Source organism: Bos grunniens, chromosome 23 (genome assembly GCF_055505025.1).
Source record: "Bos grunniens cultivar Pamir isolate PY7600 chromosome 23, Bosgru_T2T1.0, whole genome shotgun sequence".
Taxonomy (NCBI): domain Eukaryota; kingdom Metazoa; phylum Chordata; class Mammalia; order Artiodactyla; family Bovidae; genus Bos; species Bos grunniens.
The window spans coordinates 10,097,001-10,116,162 of NC_141187.1; the positions used below are offsets into that span (position 1 = coordinate 10,097,001).

General features: G+C 39.6%; 1 protein-coding gene and 1 non-coding gene across 5 annotated transcripts; one reads left to right on the plus strand and one right to left on the minus strand.

Annotated features, from left to right (window-relative positions):
• Window positions 1-4,707: 4,707 nt before the first annotated feature.
• LOC147346624 (U7 small nuclear RNA) lies at window positions 4,708-4,770 on the minus strand. The gene has a single exon (XR_015153284.1). It is a non-coding gene; the product is annotated as a U7 small nuclear RNA (small nuclear RNA).
• Window positions 4,771-5,585: 815 nt separating this feature from the next.
• On the plus strand, window positions 5,586-16,309 carry SNRPC (small nuclear ribonucleoprotein polypeptide C). Of its 4 annotated transcripts, none has more exons than XM_086371321.1 (7): window positions 5,586-5,649; window positions 5,991-6,033; window positions 9,554-9,662; window positions 11,824-11,913; window positions 13,289-13,393; window positions 15,475-15,531; window positions 15,962-16,309. In XM_086371321.1, the coding sequence occupies exons 1-7, from the start codon at window positions 5,642-5,644 to the stop codon at window positions 16,084-16,086; spliced, it is 537 nt and encodes a 178-aa protein (XP_086227447.1). In that variant the 5' UTR covers window positions 5,586-5,641; the 3' UTR covers window positions 16,087-16,309. The 4 variants fall into 4 exon arrangements, with proteins under 4 accessions (XP_086227447.1, XP_086227450.1, XP_086227448.1 ...); XM_086371323.1 differs by having other exon boundaries at window positions 5,595-5,828; XM_086371324.1 differs by lacking the exon at window positions 15,475-15,531 and having other exon boundaries at window positions 5,586-5,828.
• Window positions 16,310-19,162: the final 2,853 nt, after the last annotated feature.

A 19,162-nucleotide genomic window follows, 5' to 3' on the forward strand; every position in this document is an offset into this window, starting at 1 on the left:
GTGTTATTTATTTTCTTATTGATAGTGGACAATACAGACCTGAACACCAAGTGAATGCTCACTAAATGTTTCTTGAATAAATACTGAATAACTGAATATTACCTTCTGTGCCTTAGCATGGGGAGTGGGAGAGTGGGGAGGGGAGGAATAGGTTGCTAAGGTACATGGCTCTAGTCCTCTGGTAGTGAAAGTGGAAATTACCACCTTAAACTGGCATTTTCTTTGATACGGCTTTGCAAACTGGCCTAGATATGACTAACAGTGGCAGCTGTACATACCATTCTTGGCCCAGAATGCTTCCTCGTACTTCTTTGAAAACAGTATTTCCCCAACTCTTGAATCTTTCTCACTCCTTGAAGTTTGAGTGGCACTGTTACTCATTTATTCATGGCTGTGCTGGGTCTTGGATGCTGCATAAGGGCTTTCTCTAGTTGTGGCGAGTGGGGGCTACCCTTTGTTATGGTCTGTAGGCATCTCATCATGGTGGCTACTCTTGTTGCAGAGCACAGACTCTAGAGCATGTGGGCTTTAGTAGTTCAAACTTATAAAAGCAAAGCTCCTTAACTCAGTAATTCCAGTTAGAGAAATTTATCCTACAAATATATTTGGATATGTGGCATTTAACCATGTATGGCAGCATCCGGTAATAGCCAGACAGGAAACAATTTATGTTCATCAATTTATTGTCGTTGTTCAGTCACGAAGTTATATCTGGCTCTTTGTGACCTCATGGACTGCAGTATGCCAGGTTCCTCTGTCCTTCACCATCTCCTGGAGTTTGCTCAAATTCATGTCCATTGAGTCAGTGACGCTATTTAACCATCTCATCCTCTGCCACCCCCCTTCACCCATTGCCTACAATCTCTCCCAGCATCAGGGTTGTTTCCAGTGAGACAGCTCTTTGCATCAGGTGGCCAAAGTATTGGAGCTTCAGCTTCAGCATCAATCTTTCCAATGCATATTCAGGGTTGATTTCCTTTAGGATTGACTGGTTTGATCTCCCTGCAGTCCAAGGGACTCTCAAGAGTCTTCTCCTGCACTGCAATTTGGAAGCATCCATTCTTCAGGGCTCAGCCTTCTTTATGGTCCAGCTCTCACATCCGTACATAACCACTGGAGAAACTATAGCTTTGACGATATGGATTTTGTTGGCAAAGTGATGTCTGCTTTTTAATATGCTGTCTAGGTTTGTCACACCTTTCCTTCCAAGGAGGAAGCGTCTTTTAATTTCATGGCTGCAGTCACTGTCTGCAGTGATTTTGGAGCCCAAGAAAATAAAATGTTCATCAATAGAGGATTTAATAAATTGAGGTACATTCACGCAATGAAATACTACGTCTGTGCTCAGTCAGTTCATTAGTGTTCAATGAACTCTTTGCAGCGCCATGGGCTGTATAGCCCACCAGGCTCCTCTGTCCATGTGATTCTCCAGGTAAGAATACCGGAGTGGATGCCATGTCCTCTTCACAGTGAAATATTGTGCATTTAAAAAATAGGAACAGGAAACATCCTTTATGTTTGCACATGCATAGTCTATCTCTGGAAGGACACGCAAGAAACTGGTAAGAGGGGTGTGCCTGGGGCGGATACTCTTCTGTGGTTTTCTAATTTTGCACCATATGGTGGCTCAAATGGTAAAGAATTTGCCTGCCATGCAGGAGACCCAGGTTCAATCCCTGGGTTGGGAAGATCCCTTGGAGAAGGAAATGAGAACCCACTCCAGGACTCTTGCTTGGAGAATTCCATGGACAGAGGAGCGTGGCAGGCTACAGTCCATGGCATTGCAAAGAGTCAAACACAAATGAGTGACTAACTTTAACTTTCATATTATTACCCATTCAAAATTAAATAAGTAAAATTCATTTTAAGTGTGAAATAACCTTAAGAAAAATTAAAAAACATGGATGCATTATAAAGTAGATTGCAAACATTGTAAGTTTTTAGAATATCCCACAAAGTGTTGTAAGGCATTTCAACCTCACTTGGGATTTTCACCAAAGATCTAGGGGAAAGAGGGTAACAAACAAGCTCTCTTAGTTGCCTGTGACACACAGAGGAAAAGTGAGAAAAGCAATCCTTTACAAGATGACAGGGCCATAGGCAAGCTGTGAGGAGATAACCCCTTGGAACTAAGAGTTGCTAGTTGGAAAAGAATTTCCAGACACAGAGTATTTCAGAAAGGAGCGAGCTTATTGAGAGCAAAGAGTGGAGATTAACATGGGTACTTTGAGCACAGCGGGCTGACCTCCTGACAGACCAGGGAGAGTCGAAGGGACACTGTTAGAACAGTGGGCCGGCTCAAGGGAGAGTCGACGCTTTTCTTGGGTTGGTAGCCCATTTTTCTAGTCTCAAGACAAAGAAAATTCCGACTGCAAGGGTGGCATTAGGTTAGGGTGCCATAGGGTGAGTACTGGGATAGGCATTTTTGCCTAATATGGGGTCAAGGAGCTGGCCATTAAGGATCGGGGCACTTTTGGCAATGGTTACAGTGGGGTTCAGTCAGTTCCGTAAATGACCTTGGAGATGGGGTCCAGATCTGTGGCCTTGGTACAAGGCCTTGACCTGTGATCTTGGGATAGGACTCCACAGTAAGGTCATCCTCTGGGTTCTGGAAGAGATCACTCTTAAGTATTTATCTTTTGGATATTGATTTGTTTGCTGTGTCGGGTCTTAGTTTCGGTGTGTGAGTTCTAGAGCACAGGGGCTCAGTAGCTGTGGCACTTGAGCTCTCTAGTTGTGGCATGCAGGCTTCACTGCAAGTGGAATCTTAGTTCCCCAACCAGGGATAGAACCCATGCCTTCTGCATTGGAAGGTGGATTATTAACCACTGGAACATCAGGGAAGTTAAAACTGAGAATTAGTTTATGTAGGTGTTGGCAGGGATAAAAAGTGAAACACAGAACAGTGAAGTAACTCAAAGATGAGCAATAGCAAGAAGTTACTGCCTCCCTTAAACTGAGAGGCAGAAGAAGGTCATGGTGTCACCATGGGGCTGGGATCATCTGCTTAAAGTTGGAGCCAGAGAGAGAGGAGGAGAGAGCTTGAGGTTTGGGGGTGGGGATGGATCCTTTGTTTGGGGACAGGATGAGGGTGGGGATACTCTGGCTTCTTCCTTGATCCGTCTAATCTCCAGAAGTGTCTACCATTAATGGGGCCCAGCAACTCAGAGTGGTGCCCAGTCAGCCCAGGAGTCCAGGACATGTAGCCTTTCCTTATGTGGACGGCTCCCTGCTGCCATACTGAAAAGAGCTGAGGAAGATGAGGAATGGCTTTGAGGTTAAAACAGGCTCACGATCAGGACAAAGAGGGAGGAGGAAAAAAATCCAAACATAACTCACGAACCTTCCCCTTCAAGAAGAGTCAACTCAGGCTGTCTGGACGAAGGTGGGTTAGCAGCACTGTAACATTAACGCCCAGTTTCCCCAAAATGTTCTTCATAGCTGGTTTGTCCAAACTAAGATCTAACCCTGGACCACACACTACATCTGGTTGCTATGTCTCTCAAAAATATTTTAATGTAGAAAGACACATTTTTTTTAATTTAAAAAGGCCAGTTGTTTTATACAATGTACCACCTTCTCAATTTGTTCACTGCCTTTTGCTTTCCTTTAGATCCTCTTGCCTATCCTACTACATGCTTTGTTAGATCCAGGTTAAGTATTTTTGGTAACAATATATCATAGCTGATGGTGTCTATTAATGTTAGCCTCCGATCAGGAAACACATAATAGTTGATTGTTCCACACCAATGACGGTAAAATGAAGCACTGTACTAGGGGCGGTGAAAGCCTGACAACTTCATTGAGCAGTTAACTTCTAAGACCAGAAAATAAATTTTGTGGTGTATTTAACCTTGTTAAAGCTCAGTTTCCTCGTCTGAAATATGAATAACAGTGTTGTTGAATAGATTAAATAAGTAGTGCATTTAAACTGTGAATGGAAAATGTTGCTTGCCATATCAACAAACAAAAGATGTTGTGCCATCAAGCCAGCAGCCACTGTAGGCACTCTCAGTGTGCACACTGAGTGGATTCAGGGTGGAGAAAGGCAGGCTACTGGCCCTAGATAGTGAAGATGCATGTCAGAGGAATAATTTCAATATGTCCAGACTCTTGCCTCTTCCCATACATAGAAAAGTGATGAATTCATTAACTTGAGATGTCTGGTTTTCTTTAATTACTTTTTTTTTTTCTTTGCAAAACTCCTATATATTCTGGATTCTCTCTTACCTCTTTCAAGCAGTCCCTCAGAGGCTGTCTTCTGGGTTTAAGCTCTCAGTTTTATCCAATAAATAAAACATAACTCTCAACTTTAAGGCTGTGCTTTTTTTTTTTTTTTTTCCAGTCAACACAAGCACCTAGGACATAGTCAACTGTCAAATAAAGCACCAATTATTATTATTTTGGTTGCAACTGCACCATTGATAAATATGGAACAAAAGAAGCAAGAGCTCCTTCCAGTTCCTAACACTATTTCCTTTTTCTGAAAGAAGGGTCGGGCCATTTCGGAGTCTGATACACCAGGCAGAAAGTTTTGCCTTGTTACTAGAACAGGTTATACCTATGGACAAGCTTTTTTTTTTTTTTCTTGCCAGATACTTGGCTCAGTTCTCCTACCAGGAATTGAACCTGGGCCATGGCAATGAAAGCCCAGAATCCTAACCACTAGGCCACCAGGGAATTCCCTGGACAAGGCACTTTTTTTTGTTTTGTTTTCCAGTGCGTACCAGAAAAACCTGCTAGACAATTTCTAAAAGAGTTGCAACACTGGACAAATGACGTCTAATAGTTTCCTCCTATGTAAAGATAACTTTCATTTGTGGAGGGCTTAGTATGCGCATTGTAGTGAATTCTGTACAAACATTTCCACATCTAATTCATCCTGACTCCACAAGTAAGAACTATTATCCATATTTTGCAGACGAGGAAACTGAGGTTCAGAAAGTATAATAAGTATACTTATATGCTACTCCATTATAAGTAGCCTATGTAGCATAGCTAAGAAGCAGCGACCGGATTTGAAACTGGGGATTCTGCCTCCTCCAGGGGTTAAAGAGCTCACAAAGAGACGGTACGTAAACCGGCTTCCGCCTGGGTTTCTTGTTTTAAGAAACCTGTCATTTCTCAGTTGTCACTTTGTCAGGAAGCTTTCTCTGTCTTATTCCAAATTGGACTCTTTCATGCTTCATTCCCTCCCTCCCTTACTGTATTGCAACTTGGCCCCATCTAACCCACTACCTACTAACTTTATGGTCCTCCCCAACTCGAATATCAACTCCACGAGGGCAAGGATGTTTGCCTGTTTTGTTCACTGTTGTCTTCTCAGCATTTATACCAGGGTGAACATACTTCCGGGAGGATAGAGAATGTCGGCTTCGAGACCGACTACTGAACCTCGCCGCGACTCTCGGTACCCCCTCTTCCCGCCTTCATCTAGGTGAAGAGACGAGCAGGACAAGCCCCACCCCCTCGCCCCGCCCACGACGCGGTTACCGCCTGCGCAACGCAGCTGGAGGATTGGATGACTGGGATTGGATTTCTGAAGTCGCGTTGGGCTCGTCACTTCCGCTGCGTCGGCGCTGACTGAGCGCGTCACTTCCAGGCGGCGCGGAACGGAGTTGCTAACGGCCTGTGGAGCAACATGCCTAAGTGAGTGGGGGCCTGTATTTGCGTGTTCGCGGCCACGGTTACTAATTGTCTCCCTGCGGGAGAACGCAGAGCGGGTTCTGGCTCCGGTAGCCTCTGGGGGAGCGAGCGGGTCAGGGGAAGGAAGGATGACCCGGATTTCTCGTTACTCCTTTTCGAGTGCGGAGGTGGAATCCGCAGAGGTAGCCAAAAAGCTTGACTTGTGTCAGGACGTTTTGTTTGATATCTTCATATCGTAAATACGTCTTTTATTTTATATTTCAGCTTCAGTGACTAGCAGCTCTGATGGGCATCTATTAACTGGTTGTCATCTCTTTTTTTCTCTATCCCCCTCCTTTTTCCAGATTTTATTGTGACTACTGCGACACATACCTCACCCATGATTCTGTAAGTAGTGGTTCTTTTCAGTTTCAAAAAACCGTGTGCCTGCCATTTGCAACAACGTGGATGGACTTAGAGAGTCTTATGCTTAGTGAAATAAGGTTGTCAAAGAAACATATTCTCTGTTCTCATTTATACGTGGAACCAAAAAAATAAAGCAAAACGGATGTATATAACAAAACAAACAGACTCACTGATACAGAGAAAAACTAGTGGTTACCAGTAAGGAGAGAGAAGTGGGGAGAGGCAAGATAAGGATAAGGGATTAAGAGTTTTAAACTACTACGTATAAAATAGATAATTGTACAACTTAAGGGAAATATCAAAGCCATTATTTTGTAACTTTAAATTTATTTGTAAATTGTATGGCCTGTGAATTATAGCTCAATAAAACTGTTACTTTTTTTTTTTTTTAATAAAAGAAAACCTAAGCAAAGCCTTGTATGTAATAAATAAGATTTTTTAAGAATTTTGTAATTTCTGCTTTTCATCTCGCTTTGGTTTGAGGGCTACTGCTTGAAGAAACTACTTGGGGTGTTTATTTTTCCACCCTTCCTGTAACTGTATTTATAATTCAAAGTTAATCTTCCATCAGTCAGTGTTTTCAGTGGAGACCCAAAATAATAAAAGCTTTAGCAAGTTTAAAGATGAAGAAAAAAGTTTGTGACAAGTAAAAACTCTAGGAAAATGTCCTGAGGTTCTAATATTTGTTTGTGTCAAGGGTCTCAATGTTTGACTAAATTGGAAAGAAATGCGTACATTTTGAGGAGAATTTTTTGATTAAAAAATAATTAATAGATAACAACAACAACTACTAAGATTGAATATTGTGTGTCAGGCAGTGTTCCAAATGCTTTACAGTATCATTTTGTTTAATGCTCATGATAATCCTATGAAGTTAGTATTATCTCCCATTTTACAGAGAGGGAAACTGAGGTAGCATGGATAAATAACTGGATGTTACAAAACCATTAAGTTGTGTAGAGGTGGAAGATGAGCCAAGCAGTCTAACTCCAAAGCTTCTATGCCAGCAGCTCTCAAATTTTTTGTTTCACGGTCCCTTTACATGCTTAGAAATTACTGGATGGTAGGTTAAATGATTTTTCTCCATTAAAATTTTCTGTATTTGAAGTTACTTAAAAATATTAATTCATTTAAGGTAAAGATAACAGAAATAACACTTTAAAAGTGAAAAATAGCTATTTTCCAAAACAAAAAATTTAGTGTGAAAAATGGCATGAACTTTTTGGACTCTTCTGTAACATCTGACTTAATTGTCTTCTACTTTAAATCTAAATCTGTCACACCTTGTTTTGGTTGAAGTATATGAAGAATCCAACCTCATGTATGTAGGAGCTAGAAGTACTTTAATATCGTTTTGAAACATTTGTGGATATTCTTTAATATTCTTGTATTACTGCACCAAAACTCAATGCATAGTTGCAGTGTAGAATCTAAACCGTGTCAAGTGGTCTTAACATTAAAACTCACTGGTCTGTCTTGCACTTTGAATGGTGTCTGTGAGCCACACCTTGAGAACTGCAGCTCTCAACTTTTTTAATCAGAGACCTGATTAAACCAGAATTCAGTCATGATGTCATCATGAATAGTAGCTGCAAGAAGTTAACTGATTATTTCTCTGTTGTCACTTCGTTTGGAATTCTAACATATGGTCAGCTATAATTCAGCGTTAGTAGATTTCTGGAATATGTATTTCTTCCTCCTAAAGAAATAATAGTTGTAAATATTATATTATTACACCTTGGAGGAGACCTCTCAGTCATTTGGTATTAGTAGTAGCTTGCCTACAGAGCTCTGCCTTTTTTGTTTTGTCTTTGTGTCCCTAACCCCCTCTCTAGGTCAAACCCTTCATCATAATTTTCTGAAGTTTGTTTGGGAGGCTATGCCTTTCTACCCTTTTCCAGTGCTATTTTGTCGTATACTCACTCTGCTTGCTAATGCTAGAATTCAGAGAGTGGAAAAGTCTCTCTTTATAATAAATATCTCTTTATAAGACATGTCAGGAATCCCTATAATACTGTTTTTCTAACAAGATACCTTGTGAAAGTAAGTTTCCATGGTGACTGAAGCAGTCTCTGTGGTGGACTTTGAAATGTATAGAAGATTCAGTGCTCTAACTTTTTGCTGGTTCTTAGGCATGATTTTGTTATTAAGCTTAAGGCATCATTGTGGTATTAGTGTAAGCAGTGACTGGGAGACAGGGAATGGTATTAATATTTTGAGATGTACACCAGTTTCTGAGATACACAGCTTCTGCTCCTGTGATAGTGGTCATATCTGCTATGGCTGAAGCAGTCATGTGGAGAGAGGTAAGAGGGAGGAAGGCAGTCATGAGGTGCATCTGAATGCGATCTGGATTCCAGGCCTTGGTTTGCTACTTAACATGTGTTTTGAGACACATCTTTAGGCATAAATAAAAGATGATAACCTTGTGATTTTTAAAATCAATTTTATTGAATTACATATATTTAGTTAAATGCATGTATTTTGAGTGTACAGTTTGATGATACGTCAGATGATTACAGCTTGCTCTATGCGTCAAGACTTAGAACATTTCTGTCACTCCAGAAGGTTCTCCTGTGCTCTTTTGTAGTGAGTCCCTGTGCACCCCGACCCTGACTGATCTGGCTTTTATGACTAAAGATCATTATTACTGATTTTAAACTTTATATGAATGGAGGCTTATATACTCTGTATGTTTGATTTCTTTTGCTCAGCATGGTTTGAGATTTGTCTGTATTGCATATATCAGCAATTCATTCTTTCTGATTAGTATTTCGCTGTATTGTGCACATGTGGTCTTAGGGAGATTGAGGCACTACTTGTAAAGTACGTAGCATGGTGTCTGGCATGTAGTAAAAGTTAAATAAATGTTAACTTAAGACAAAAGGTTAAGTGTGTGAAGTTTATCTTATGTCAGTTTTATCTCAATAAAACTGTTAGATGAGCTACAGTTCTGAGGGATTCACATAGAATCTATGTTCTAGACCTATGGTCCTTTAAAAGACCATATTTCCGTAAACTGTTATTTAAATGTATGTAAGCTATATTGTTTTTCCATAGAGTAACCTAAGAAAGTAACCTAAAACACATAATATTGTGTTTTAGATCAGTGGATTGCAAACTTTTTCTTCACATGCCAGATTGTAATTATTTTAGGTTTGTGGGCCATACAGTCTTTGTTGCAGTTACTCAACTCTGCTGTTGTGGAGAGAAGACGTAGACGATCCATAAAGAAACGAATACCGCTGTGTTTCAGTATTTCTTTTCCACAAAATCAGGTGGCTGGCCCATGGGCCATAGTTTTCTGACCCCAGGTTTAGATAATAAATACAGAAGGTAAATTACCACAGTACATTGCTGGAAAATGTTTTTAGTGATGCTTTGGCACCCAGCTAAAGCTGCTAAATTTAGCAAGGCTACCTACAAAAAGGTAAGGCTTCAGAAAATTTCTGGTTTGGGATTGTTTGTTTCTTTGACTGATCACTACCTTTTTGTTTTCCAGCCATCTGTGAGGAAGACACACTGCAGTGGTAGGAAGCACAAGGAGAATGTGAAAGACTACTATCAGAAGTGGATGGAAGAGCAGGCTCAGAGCCTGATTGACAAAACAAGTGCGTTGCGGCCTCCTGCTCTGGTGGGGTAGATGGCCCCATTCTTCCTCGTCTCTGTGTCTCTCGTTTTTTCAGAGAAGCAGCTCATTCTGAATGATAAATAGGATCATGCTGATGTGCTGAATGAAAGAAGTGGAAAGTCATTGGTTTCTTGGGGATATAGGAAAACACTAATTTTTGAGGGTAGAGCAATCAAATACTGGTTAGACTAGGAAGTTCGGTAGAGAAGAATGAGTTGTCTAATGTTTCTGTTGATGTGGACCAGATTTTGTAGCAAATTTATAACCTCCTTTATTGTGATTCGTAATTTTTAGATTGGTTTTCCTGTTACAGTAGGAAAAGGTAGAGGTGAGTTTGTAGATCTCTTTGAAGAGTTTGAGAGACTTATTCTTCCCGTCCTGACAAAGATAACTGGTCACAAAGGGCGTAACTGATATGACAGAATAGTCTGGATATGTTTTGGACTCTTGCCATACATGCTATACTTGTTTAATTAGGAACATTTTTGTTGTTTGGGGTGGTAAGGTACAAAGCACTGCCAGAAAGAGATACTGTATTTTTATGCTTGATCGTCCTAACGTATCTGAAACATGGCCTTTTCCAGTTGTTCATTGTACCCACTGCTGGCAGCCAAATGTGGACTTTGATCATGGTGTTTGCTTTTTTTTTTTAAGCAAGACTGTCATGAAAAATTTTAAGCTCAGAAGAAGGAGAACTTGAAAGAAAGAACCTCCTGTGGCTGCCACGCGTGTATCTTTCAGCTGCAGCATTGTCTTGTTTATACCAAAGTTCTCTAACTTAGCGCTGTTGATATTTGGGGCCTGATAATTCTTTGTCGGGGGCTGTTCATGCGCTACAGGCTGTTGAGCAGCAACTCTGACCTATACCCACTAGATGCCTGTAGCTCCTAGTATCTCCATGCACTGCCTGATGTCCCTACAGGGGCAAAATTGCCTCTTGTTGAGAGCCACCAGATACCTTCATCTACTTCCTTCCCCTTCCTAGATTATTAAGGGGCAAATCTCAGAAATTATCTCATCTGGGAAAAAAAATGTAAGGAGTAAATGTTTTTTTGAAAAACTTTGAGAGGAGAAGAAGTGAGCCCTTGGGGACGGACTTGATGATGTTCATGGCTGTGTTGAGTCCGCTACTGAGCCAGTGGCATTGCCACTCCCTCTTCAGTCTTTGCAAGCTGTCCTGCGCAGGATGTGGGAGGTCTCCTGACTGGAAAAGCCTTTGTTGGGAGATATGAACCCTTCGAGAGAATAGGCTCTTAGGGGGCTTGTGAATAGCTATTCATAAATCTCTACTCTGGGTCATTTTTTGCATCTGATCTTCATGAATTATCAGTGATCTCCTTGAGTGATTTGACTTCCTTTGCACTGTGAGGGTAGAGTGGAATGGGGGAGTGTCTGGGGTGCAGACTGCACTGACTTGAGAAAGGCATATTCAGGAATTGACTTTATGCATGTGTATTTTAGTGTTTATTTATGACTGTTTTCCCAAGACAAATACAAACAGTCTTCAGTTTCTTTTGTTTGCATTTGTGCCTCATGTTATCTGAAAGAAAAACTGTAATTGTATTGGACATTTTTTAAAAATCATAATCTCCTTCAGAGCAGGCTCTTGGCTTTGAATTTGAAATCTTTTTTCTTTAACATCTCTTAGCTCAGTGCATTAATTTCAAAACTGGTAAACCAAAATGGTGTATTGTTTTGATGCAGGAAAGCATATATAGGAAGGACTGAAATTTTACAAAGCCTGGCCTCTGGGCACTTAGCACACATTTTTCAAATAAAACTGAGCAGCTTAAGTTGAGTATAAACTACATCTGCAGATTAAAGATGACTGCTTCTCTTTGGTAAAACATTTATAGGTGGGAGGTCACTTACAGTTAACTAGTCTCTCATAGTTATTTAGCCATAGGAATGGTGATGAAATAAAACTTGGTTAAAAAACCCAGATCAGTAAACCAGTTAATTGCAGTTTTAGCTGGTGAGTACTTAAAGTTGATTTTGACCATGGTGTTGTAATGTTGGATGAAAGATTTTTAGAGTGAAATAATGGGATCATTAAAGATTGAAAAGAAAGTGGTTATTTTAGTAATTAAATGGGTTGTTGAATTCTTATTCACTGTTGTTTTTGCTTACTCTCTCCAAAGCTGCTGCATTTCAACAAGGAAAGATACCTCCTACTCCATTCTCTGCTCCTCCTCCTGCAGGGGCAATGATCCCACCTCCCCCCAGTCTCCGTAAGTATAAAGTTTTTACCTTAGTAGGTGTAACTGGGAAGATTATCCTTGATTTTGTTAGATTATCTCACAGTAGGCTTTCAAATGCTCATTAGATGAATGTTGTTGTTCAGTCATCCAGTCGTGTCCGACCCTTTGTGACCCTGTGGACTGCAGCAAGCCAGGCTTCCCTGTCCCTCACCATCTTCCGGAGTTTGCCCAAGTTCATGTCCGTTGCATTGGTGGATATATAGACAGTAATAGATGACAGCTTCAGTGGTATAATTTGTGAATTATCTTTAGAGTTACATTCTTATTGCACTATTACTAGGTCTCAAGTGGGTCTGTGACAGATACAATGGATAGCTCTGAATGTACCTGTGATAATGAGCTGATGTATAAAGAGGTGTTGCTAAGGTATTAAATTGTTTACTGCTATGAATGCCAACACTGGAGGACCGAAACAGCTGATAAACTCCTCAGTCTCTCTCCCAAATTTGTAACCCATCTAACACCAATATACATATACCTTGAGAAAGACAAAAATTGCATAGTTAGGAGTGGGTCAAAGGACTCTTCTGTTTGGGGAGGTTTGTTGTTTCTGCAGAACAGACAGGTGGAGATAGAATAATTAGGCCTAAGTTCTTTGTCCCTCCTATAAGGGTTCAGATAGAAATTGAACTCAGAGACCTAAATTCAGTCCTGTAAGTAATCATGGATATAAACACAGAGAAGTAGGCTAGACCACTAGTGACCCACCAGTCCCTTCTTGGAATCTTGCCATCCTGGGATCTGATCAGGCTCACAGCAGCTTGAGGTCATCTCTCTCCCCTAGTCTGTCCCGACTGGCTGGCACTCAACTCCATTATTTTTAATAGTAGAATAGGCAGTGGTATGAATGTACATGATTAACCTCACCATTTTCTTACTGTTGGATATGTAAGTTGTTTCAGATTGTTGCTGTTGTAAAAGATACTGTCAGGAATATCTCTGCATGTACATTATCATATTTCCAAAGACTCTCTTAAACCTAGGTTTTGATTAAAAAAAAAAAAGACCTGAAATTGAAATTAGATACTTGTAGCTTAAGATCATCAGTTTTTTGTTGTTTTGTTTTTTTTTTAACAGAGGATAGAGTTTGAAATTTAAAACTTGGAATTTAACTTGGGGAACTTATCTTCACTTTACACTTCTGTCTGGGCAGGCTTGTTTTTAGTCATAAAGTAATTAAAGTTCTGTAGCCAGCTGATTTTTGTCGATCTACTGTTATAAAACAAATCATAAAAAGTTACAGAATTATTGCAGAATTTGGGCCAGGTCATGAAGCCCTGTTTCATTAAAAAGAAATTGTTAATATACAAGAATATCTCAGTCTGAGGCCCATTTCTTATTTCAGCGGGTCCTCCTCGCCCTGGGATGATGCCTGCACCTCACATGGGGGGCCCTCCCATGATGCCGATGATGGGTCCCCCTCCTCCTGGGATGATGCCAGTGGGACCTGGTAAGTTTGGGTCTCTTTCCTTCTTGGATGCTCCATTGTGTTCTAGCTTTTGATTTAAATAGAATTCTTAATTAGCTGTCTAAATGTACTGCAACAAATTACATTTGGTGAATCTATAATAGTAAAAAGAAGTACTTGGTTTATCAGTGTAATTGGATGGTATCCAAAGACCCTGTGCAACTGAAAGGAAGATAAGACTACCTCTTTTTTTCTTCTCCTCTGACCCTCCTGTTTCCTTGCCCCTCCTGACTTTTGGCTGTTTGTAATGAGGAGAAGGGTAGATACATCCTTAGGCTGCTGCTTTCCTCAGTTTTGGTTTGGAGCAGAACTGCCCCCCTACTGCTAATTTAATCTTTCAGGTTAACTTGGTTAATTAGTATTTATGAAAAAGATCTTAGGCCTAGTAGTTTTTTATTCAGAAGGGGAAAAAACTTGTACCTCAAACATTTGATTTTAACATAAACATAAATATACATTGGTTTGTAGTTTTCTGATACGCAGTCAGGGCCTTTGCTTTGAGAATGAATATACTGACTGGAACACCATATGTTTCTTGCATAAACCAGTAAGCCACACTCATAATGCATCCTTTACCAACTTTAGTTTCATTTTTCTTTGAAGTGGTTAGAGACCTTGTGAGGCAGTTTAGTTCCTATTTTTTATGATCTTCTCGCCTACCAAATTTGTGAGTACACTGGGGGGATGATTTGGTTGAGTCTTTCTTAGTAATCAGCGTAGTTTTTATAGAAACAGTTCTTGTTCTGTATTCATATTTCATTGGTTTGCAGAATAAATAATTAGAGTACATACAAGTGACATAAGAAGCCTACACCCCAACTGATAAGACAGTATAGTAGCCTCCTGGTCAGAAGCGATCAGTATGCTTGATGTGGGTGTCATTTAGAGGGGGAAAGTTTAGATAAGGAAAAGTCCTGCCTTACTGGTTTGTAAATCCAGAACACAGTCTAAGTGATTCAGATGTCTTTTACATTCTTAAATTGGGGTCACAAGTTCAGATGCCTAGAGGGGTTAGGGATGTGAATTGGGAAGTGCTTTGACTCATGTAAAGAAAGCTTCTAGAACTCAGTGTCAGTGTGTGCTTGACATTTGAGAATACAGGCTTGGTGATGCCAGTTTGCCTGAGTATTTTGTTGTTATTTTTAGCCAGGTTAAAATAATAAAGTTATGGGATTTCATTAAAAATAATTGAGTAGTTGGGGAGTGGGCAGGGGTAAGAATGGGTGGGGATAAGATAAAACAAAGTTGACCACGGGTGGATAATTGTTGAAGCTGGTTGATGGGTACATGGATGTTCATTATATTCTTTTTACTCTGCTTGTGTATGGTTGCACATTTCCATAATAAAAAGATGTAAAAAGGAATACTTATTAGTTATTAGACATATTAGTTGTCAGTGCTGACAACCAATTAAAGTTTAATGCACTATGGAGACCAAAGAAAACAAGTTTTCAGGGGCCTAATTTTTAGTCTTTGGTCTGGATCAGTTTCTTGTAAGAAAATGCTGAATACAGGTTATGTTATGGAGGGAGTTTTAATAAGATATTTAGAATTTTAATATTTTCTGTTTCTGCTGAAATTTATCTTAAATTTTGTACCTGTTGGATCTTGTGTTTTTGCATATATTTGTGTTTTGCTTTTTGTGGTAAGGCTATATTCAACTTTAAATATAGTTTTCTCTTGAATCATTATAATCAAAATGATTTATTGAAAAATGATTAGGTAAAATCTGATATTTAAAAAGAAGCTATATAACATGAAAATTATGAGGCATAGTAATATAATTAATATCATGAACCCAACACCCAGCTGAGAAAGTGGAACATTACCAGTCCCATGAAGCTGCCTGTATTCCTCCCCAACCCTCACCTGTCTGCTTGCCCTCCCTTCCCTGGCTCATTTATTTGGCTGGTATTATATTGATGGGACACATTAAAAAAAAATTCATTTTTAGTTTTTGAAATGCATTAGAAAAATCAGATTTGTGTGTGTGTGCTAATTGTTATAAATCACATTATTGCCTATTATTTTTCTTGACTTGAGCTAAGTATGGTTACTAACAGGTTCTCAGCATGGGCCTCCTGCTCACCTTTCCTACAACTCCGAACAAACGCTTAGTGGTAAGATTGTCCTCTGTGCCTGTGTACATTCATGAACTAGCTCCTGGTTATATGGTGCATAGAAGTGATTAAAAGAGCTGACTGAGTAACATGTGACTTAGCTGTGAATTTCCCTGAGTGAGAAAAAAGGTCAATTTAGGGAACTGGTCCCTGGTGATTTCTGGAAAACAATCTATTAATAGTTTCCCCCTTACTATCATTAAATGATCATGATTCCCATATGGTTCTTGTGTTGACCTTTTTGTTTTTTGTTTGAGAATGTCTAAGTAATTTACAGATGTGATGGATTTGTTGCATTTCTTCTGTCAAGTATGTCTTTTTTCCAGCATTTTGCAGGGGGGGCTCTTTTTTTGTCTTTAAATGAAGTCCCATCAAGCTCTCCTAAGTAGTATTTTTGACTCTCTTTTTTTCTTTTTTGTTTTGCCTGCAGCTCCTGGAATGAGGCCGCCTATGGGAGGCCACATGCCAATGATGCCCGGGCCCCCAATGATGAGACCTCCTGCCCGTCCCATGATGGTGCCCACCCGGCCAGGAATGACCCGACCAGACAGATAAGGAGATTGGGGAGCCTCTTTGTATCAGTTTTGTATTACTTGTACTTAACCAGGAGATCATGGTGCTGTGACTCGGGGTGTTTTCTAAGAGCATGATAAGGAAAACTTGTTCCCCCTTCCTATCAGAGAGAGTAGTTTTGGAAGGAAGTAGTGGGACAGAAAAAACAGTTTTCATTTGTATTGTGAAATGTGAAAATAAAATTGTCAATTCTTTTAGTTAAAAATGTGTTCCCTTTTTTCCTCCCTTCTGTGTTCTTTTTGTATTATAACAGAGATTCCTGTTGTCTTTCTGTAGCTCATTCTCCCTTCAGCATGCCCTCTGCCTGACGTTGTTTTCCCTTAGCTGTAGAGTGGGTCCCTGTGGGTGCCTTGTCTTTATTTAGTAAAGTTTACTTGTGCAAAAACTGGTAAATCCAACACTTCTAGAGCTTTTGTCAATTAAAATAATAAAGAGCACCTGGTTAATTTTTCACATTAATAATACTTTGTGTAGTAAGTGGACAATTTTAATTTAAAAGAAGCATAAACTTCTTTTATGCTGAAGTAGGGAAAATAGCTTCACAGAGAGTGCGTGTCAGCTTGGCAAGAATTGCCTTAACCTCAACTTCTCCTTTCACTCAGCTCTTTTTCTTGAGCTTCATATAGAAAATTCTGTACTAGTAATAGAAGAATTAGGCAGATTTTCATGGTGAAGAAGGTATCTTGAGAACATCATTTGTTATGTCACCAGGCTATAAAAGGATAATGTTTTCAGGGAGGCATCTAGAAGCAAGCCATTGCCACTGTTCAGCTTAGTGTAAAATCTAAACTCCTGTTTCATATTACAAGTGGCAGTAAACATTGCTATAACCTCTGGGGAGGGCAGTTTGGCAGTATCACTCAGAATTAGAGTGCTTGTGTCCTTTGACTTAGCATTTCCAAGTCCAGGGAACAGATTTAGCCTATAGACAGACGTGTATGATATGACATATGTACAAGATTATAGCAAAAAACTGGAAATCACATAGGTGTCTGATGAAAGGGGACTGAGCAAAGACATTACACCCACACTGTGGCACATCCCATGCATGCTGAAACAGAATAAGGAAGTTCTGAACTGACGGGGAGATTTCCAAGATACACATTGTCCCGAATCTTGGTTTGTTCACATAACAATGTCTTGTTTGCTGCTGTCCTTTTGTAAAGGAAATACCTATATATGCCTGTGTGTGCTTAAAGGATCCCTCAAAGGACAGTTGAGCAACTGGAAATACTGGTTGACCGTAAAAAGTAAAAGAATGGCTAGGGGACAGGGAGGAATGAGAGAGGTTTGCCGCTTTTTTGTATCTGTTGGATTTTGAATCATTCTCTATTGAAAAAACAAAACAATCCACCTTTGCCATCTGAGGTTATTGTTAAATGTGATGCTATGGCAGAGGGCGCCCTAAACCAACAGTTCACAAACTGGCTGGTGATCAGAGTTATGGAAGACCTTTCCCAAAGTAAAGAGTCCAGACTTGGGGACTTCCCTGGTGGCCCAGTGGACTTCCCCTTCCAGTGCAGGGGCGCAGGTTGAATCCCTGGTCAGGGAGCTAAGATCCACATGCCTTGCGGACAAAAAGTCAAAACATAAGACAAATATTGTAACAAATTCAATAGGGATTAAAATAAAGACCCCAGATTTTGATTCTACATATCTGGTTTGGGCTTTGGAAATTTGTGTTTTGAGAAAGCTCCCTAAGAAATTTTGATTATTCAGTGGGTTTGGCAAGCTCTGTCTTAGGATCTATTATACTCAAGAATACAACTATATATATGCATGTGTGTTTATAATTTTTAAAAGATTTGTAGCTAGAAATTTAAATGACGATAGGTTGTTTGTTTTTTTTCCTAGAAACTTGTGACTATTTTGAAGAAAAGCTAATTTAGGCAAATAAACCATATCTAGGTAAACAAGAGATTAGAAAGAGATTAGATTCTTACAGCGAGATGATCTTTATGCTCAGCCTCCATAGAAGCTAAGTCAGCTTCTTAGTCTGAGCCTTTGCCAGGACTACTTGTTGCTTTTTAGTTTTTTTATTGTCACATCTTTTTAAGGAGGACTTAAGTCTTAGAAATTGATAATTTGTGTGTCTTTTATAGCTTACATTTGTTTTTAAAATCTTCTGTAGACTTTAGGATTTGTTAGGGAAAACCATGCCAGTGGAGCTTATATGTGACTCAGCAAGTTTCTGGTTTGGATGGCTCTGTTAGGTGCAGGGTAAAGAGCCTGTGGATACACAGGAAGCCCACAGGTGTCTATTTAGGTTTTAAAAATAGCCTCAGATACTAGGAACAACCTAGGTTTTCCTAAAATAAAGATTTTTCCACAGTATGTTTTTAGGGTTGAATATCTACTCTAGAAACATTTCTGTGGTCTTTGAAAAAAAGTGTTTTACAAAGTTTCAGGAAAATAATATGTTGACTTAGAAGTTTTAACAGTGAACAAAAGTGGGAATAAATAATTCTAAAGAAGGTTTTTTTAAATTTTATTAACTCCTAGGGCAAACTATTATTATAATGAATGATTATCAGATGTTTCCTTTGTAAGAGGCTTAAACTTGGTGCTATTGCTTTATGCCTTTAGACATCTGGTTTTAATTCTAAAATATGAGTCAGCTGTAATATGAGCATCTGTATAAGTACAAACCAGAATCTACTAGATATCAAGAACTGAAGAAATTAGGGTCAGTGTGGGATAACATACTTGCTTCCTTCTCTGTGGGCAGATCCAAAGCTATGAGGGCAGTTAAAGTCCAAGCTGTCATCATGTCTGCTGTCTGGCGTTAATGGTTTGTCAAAATGCCAGGCCCCTTAATTTCAGGCTGCATGAGAAATGGGATCCTTGCATAGAGCTGCAGGCTAACTTGGTCATCCTGTATGGAAAAAGTCCAGTGGTGATTAAGTGTGTGTCCCATTTACATAACTTCAGTCACATGGTTTCTTTCATCAGGTGAACAGAAGGAAAAAGCCTGGCTGACCTTAGGTTGCCATGAGAGAAGTGTCCCAGAGACTTGCCCAGTGTATTGTTTACATGAAGACCTTAATAAACATTAACT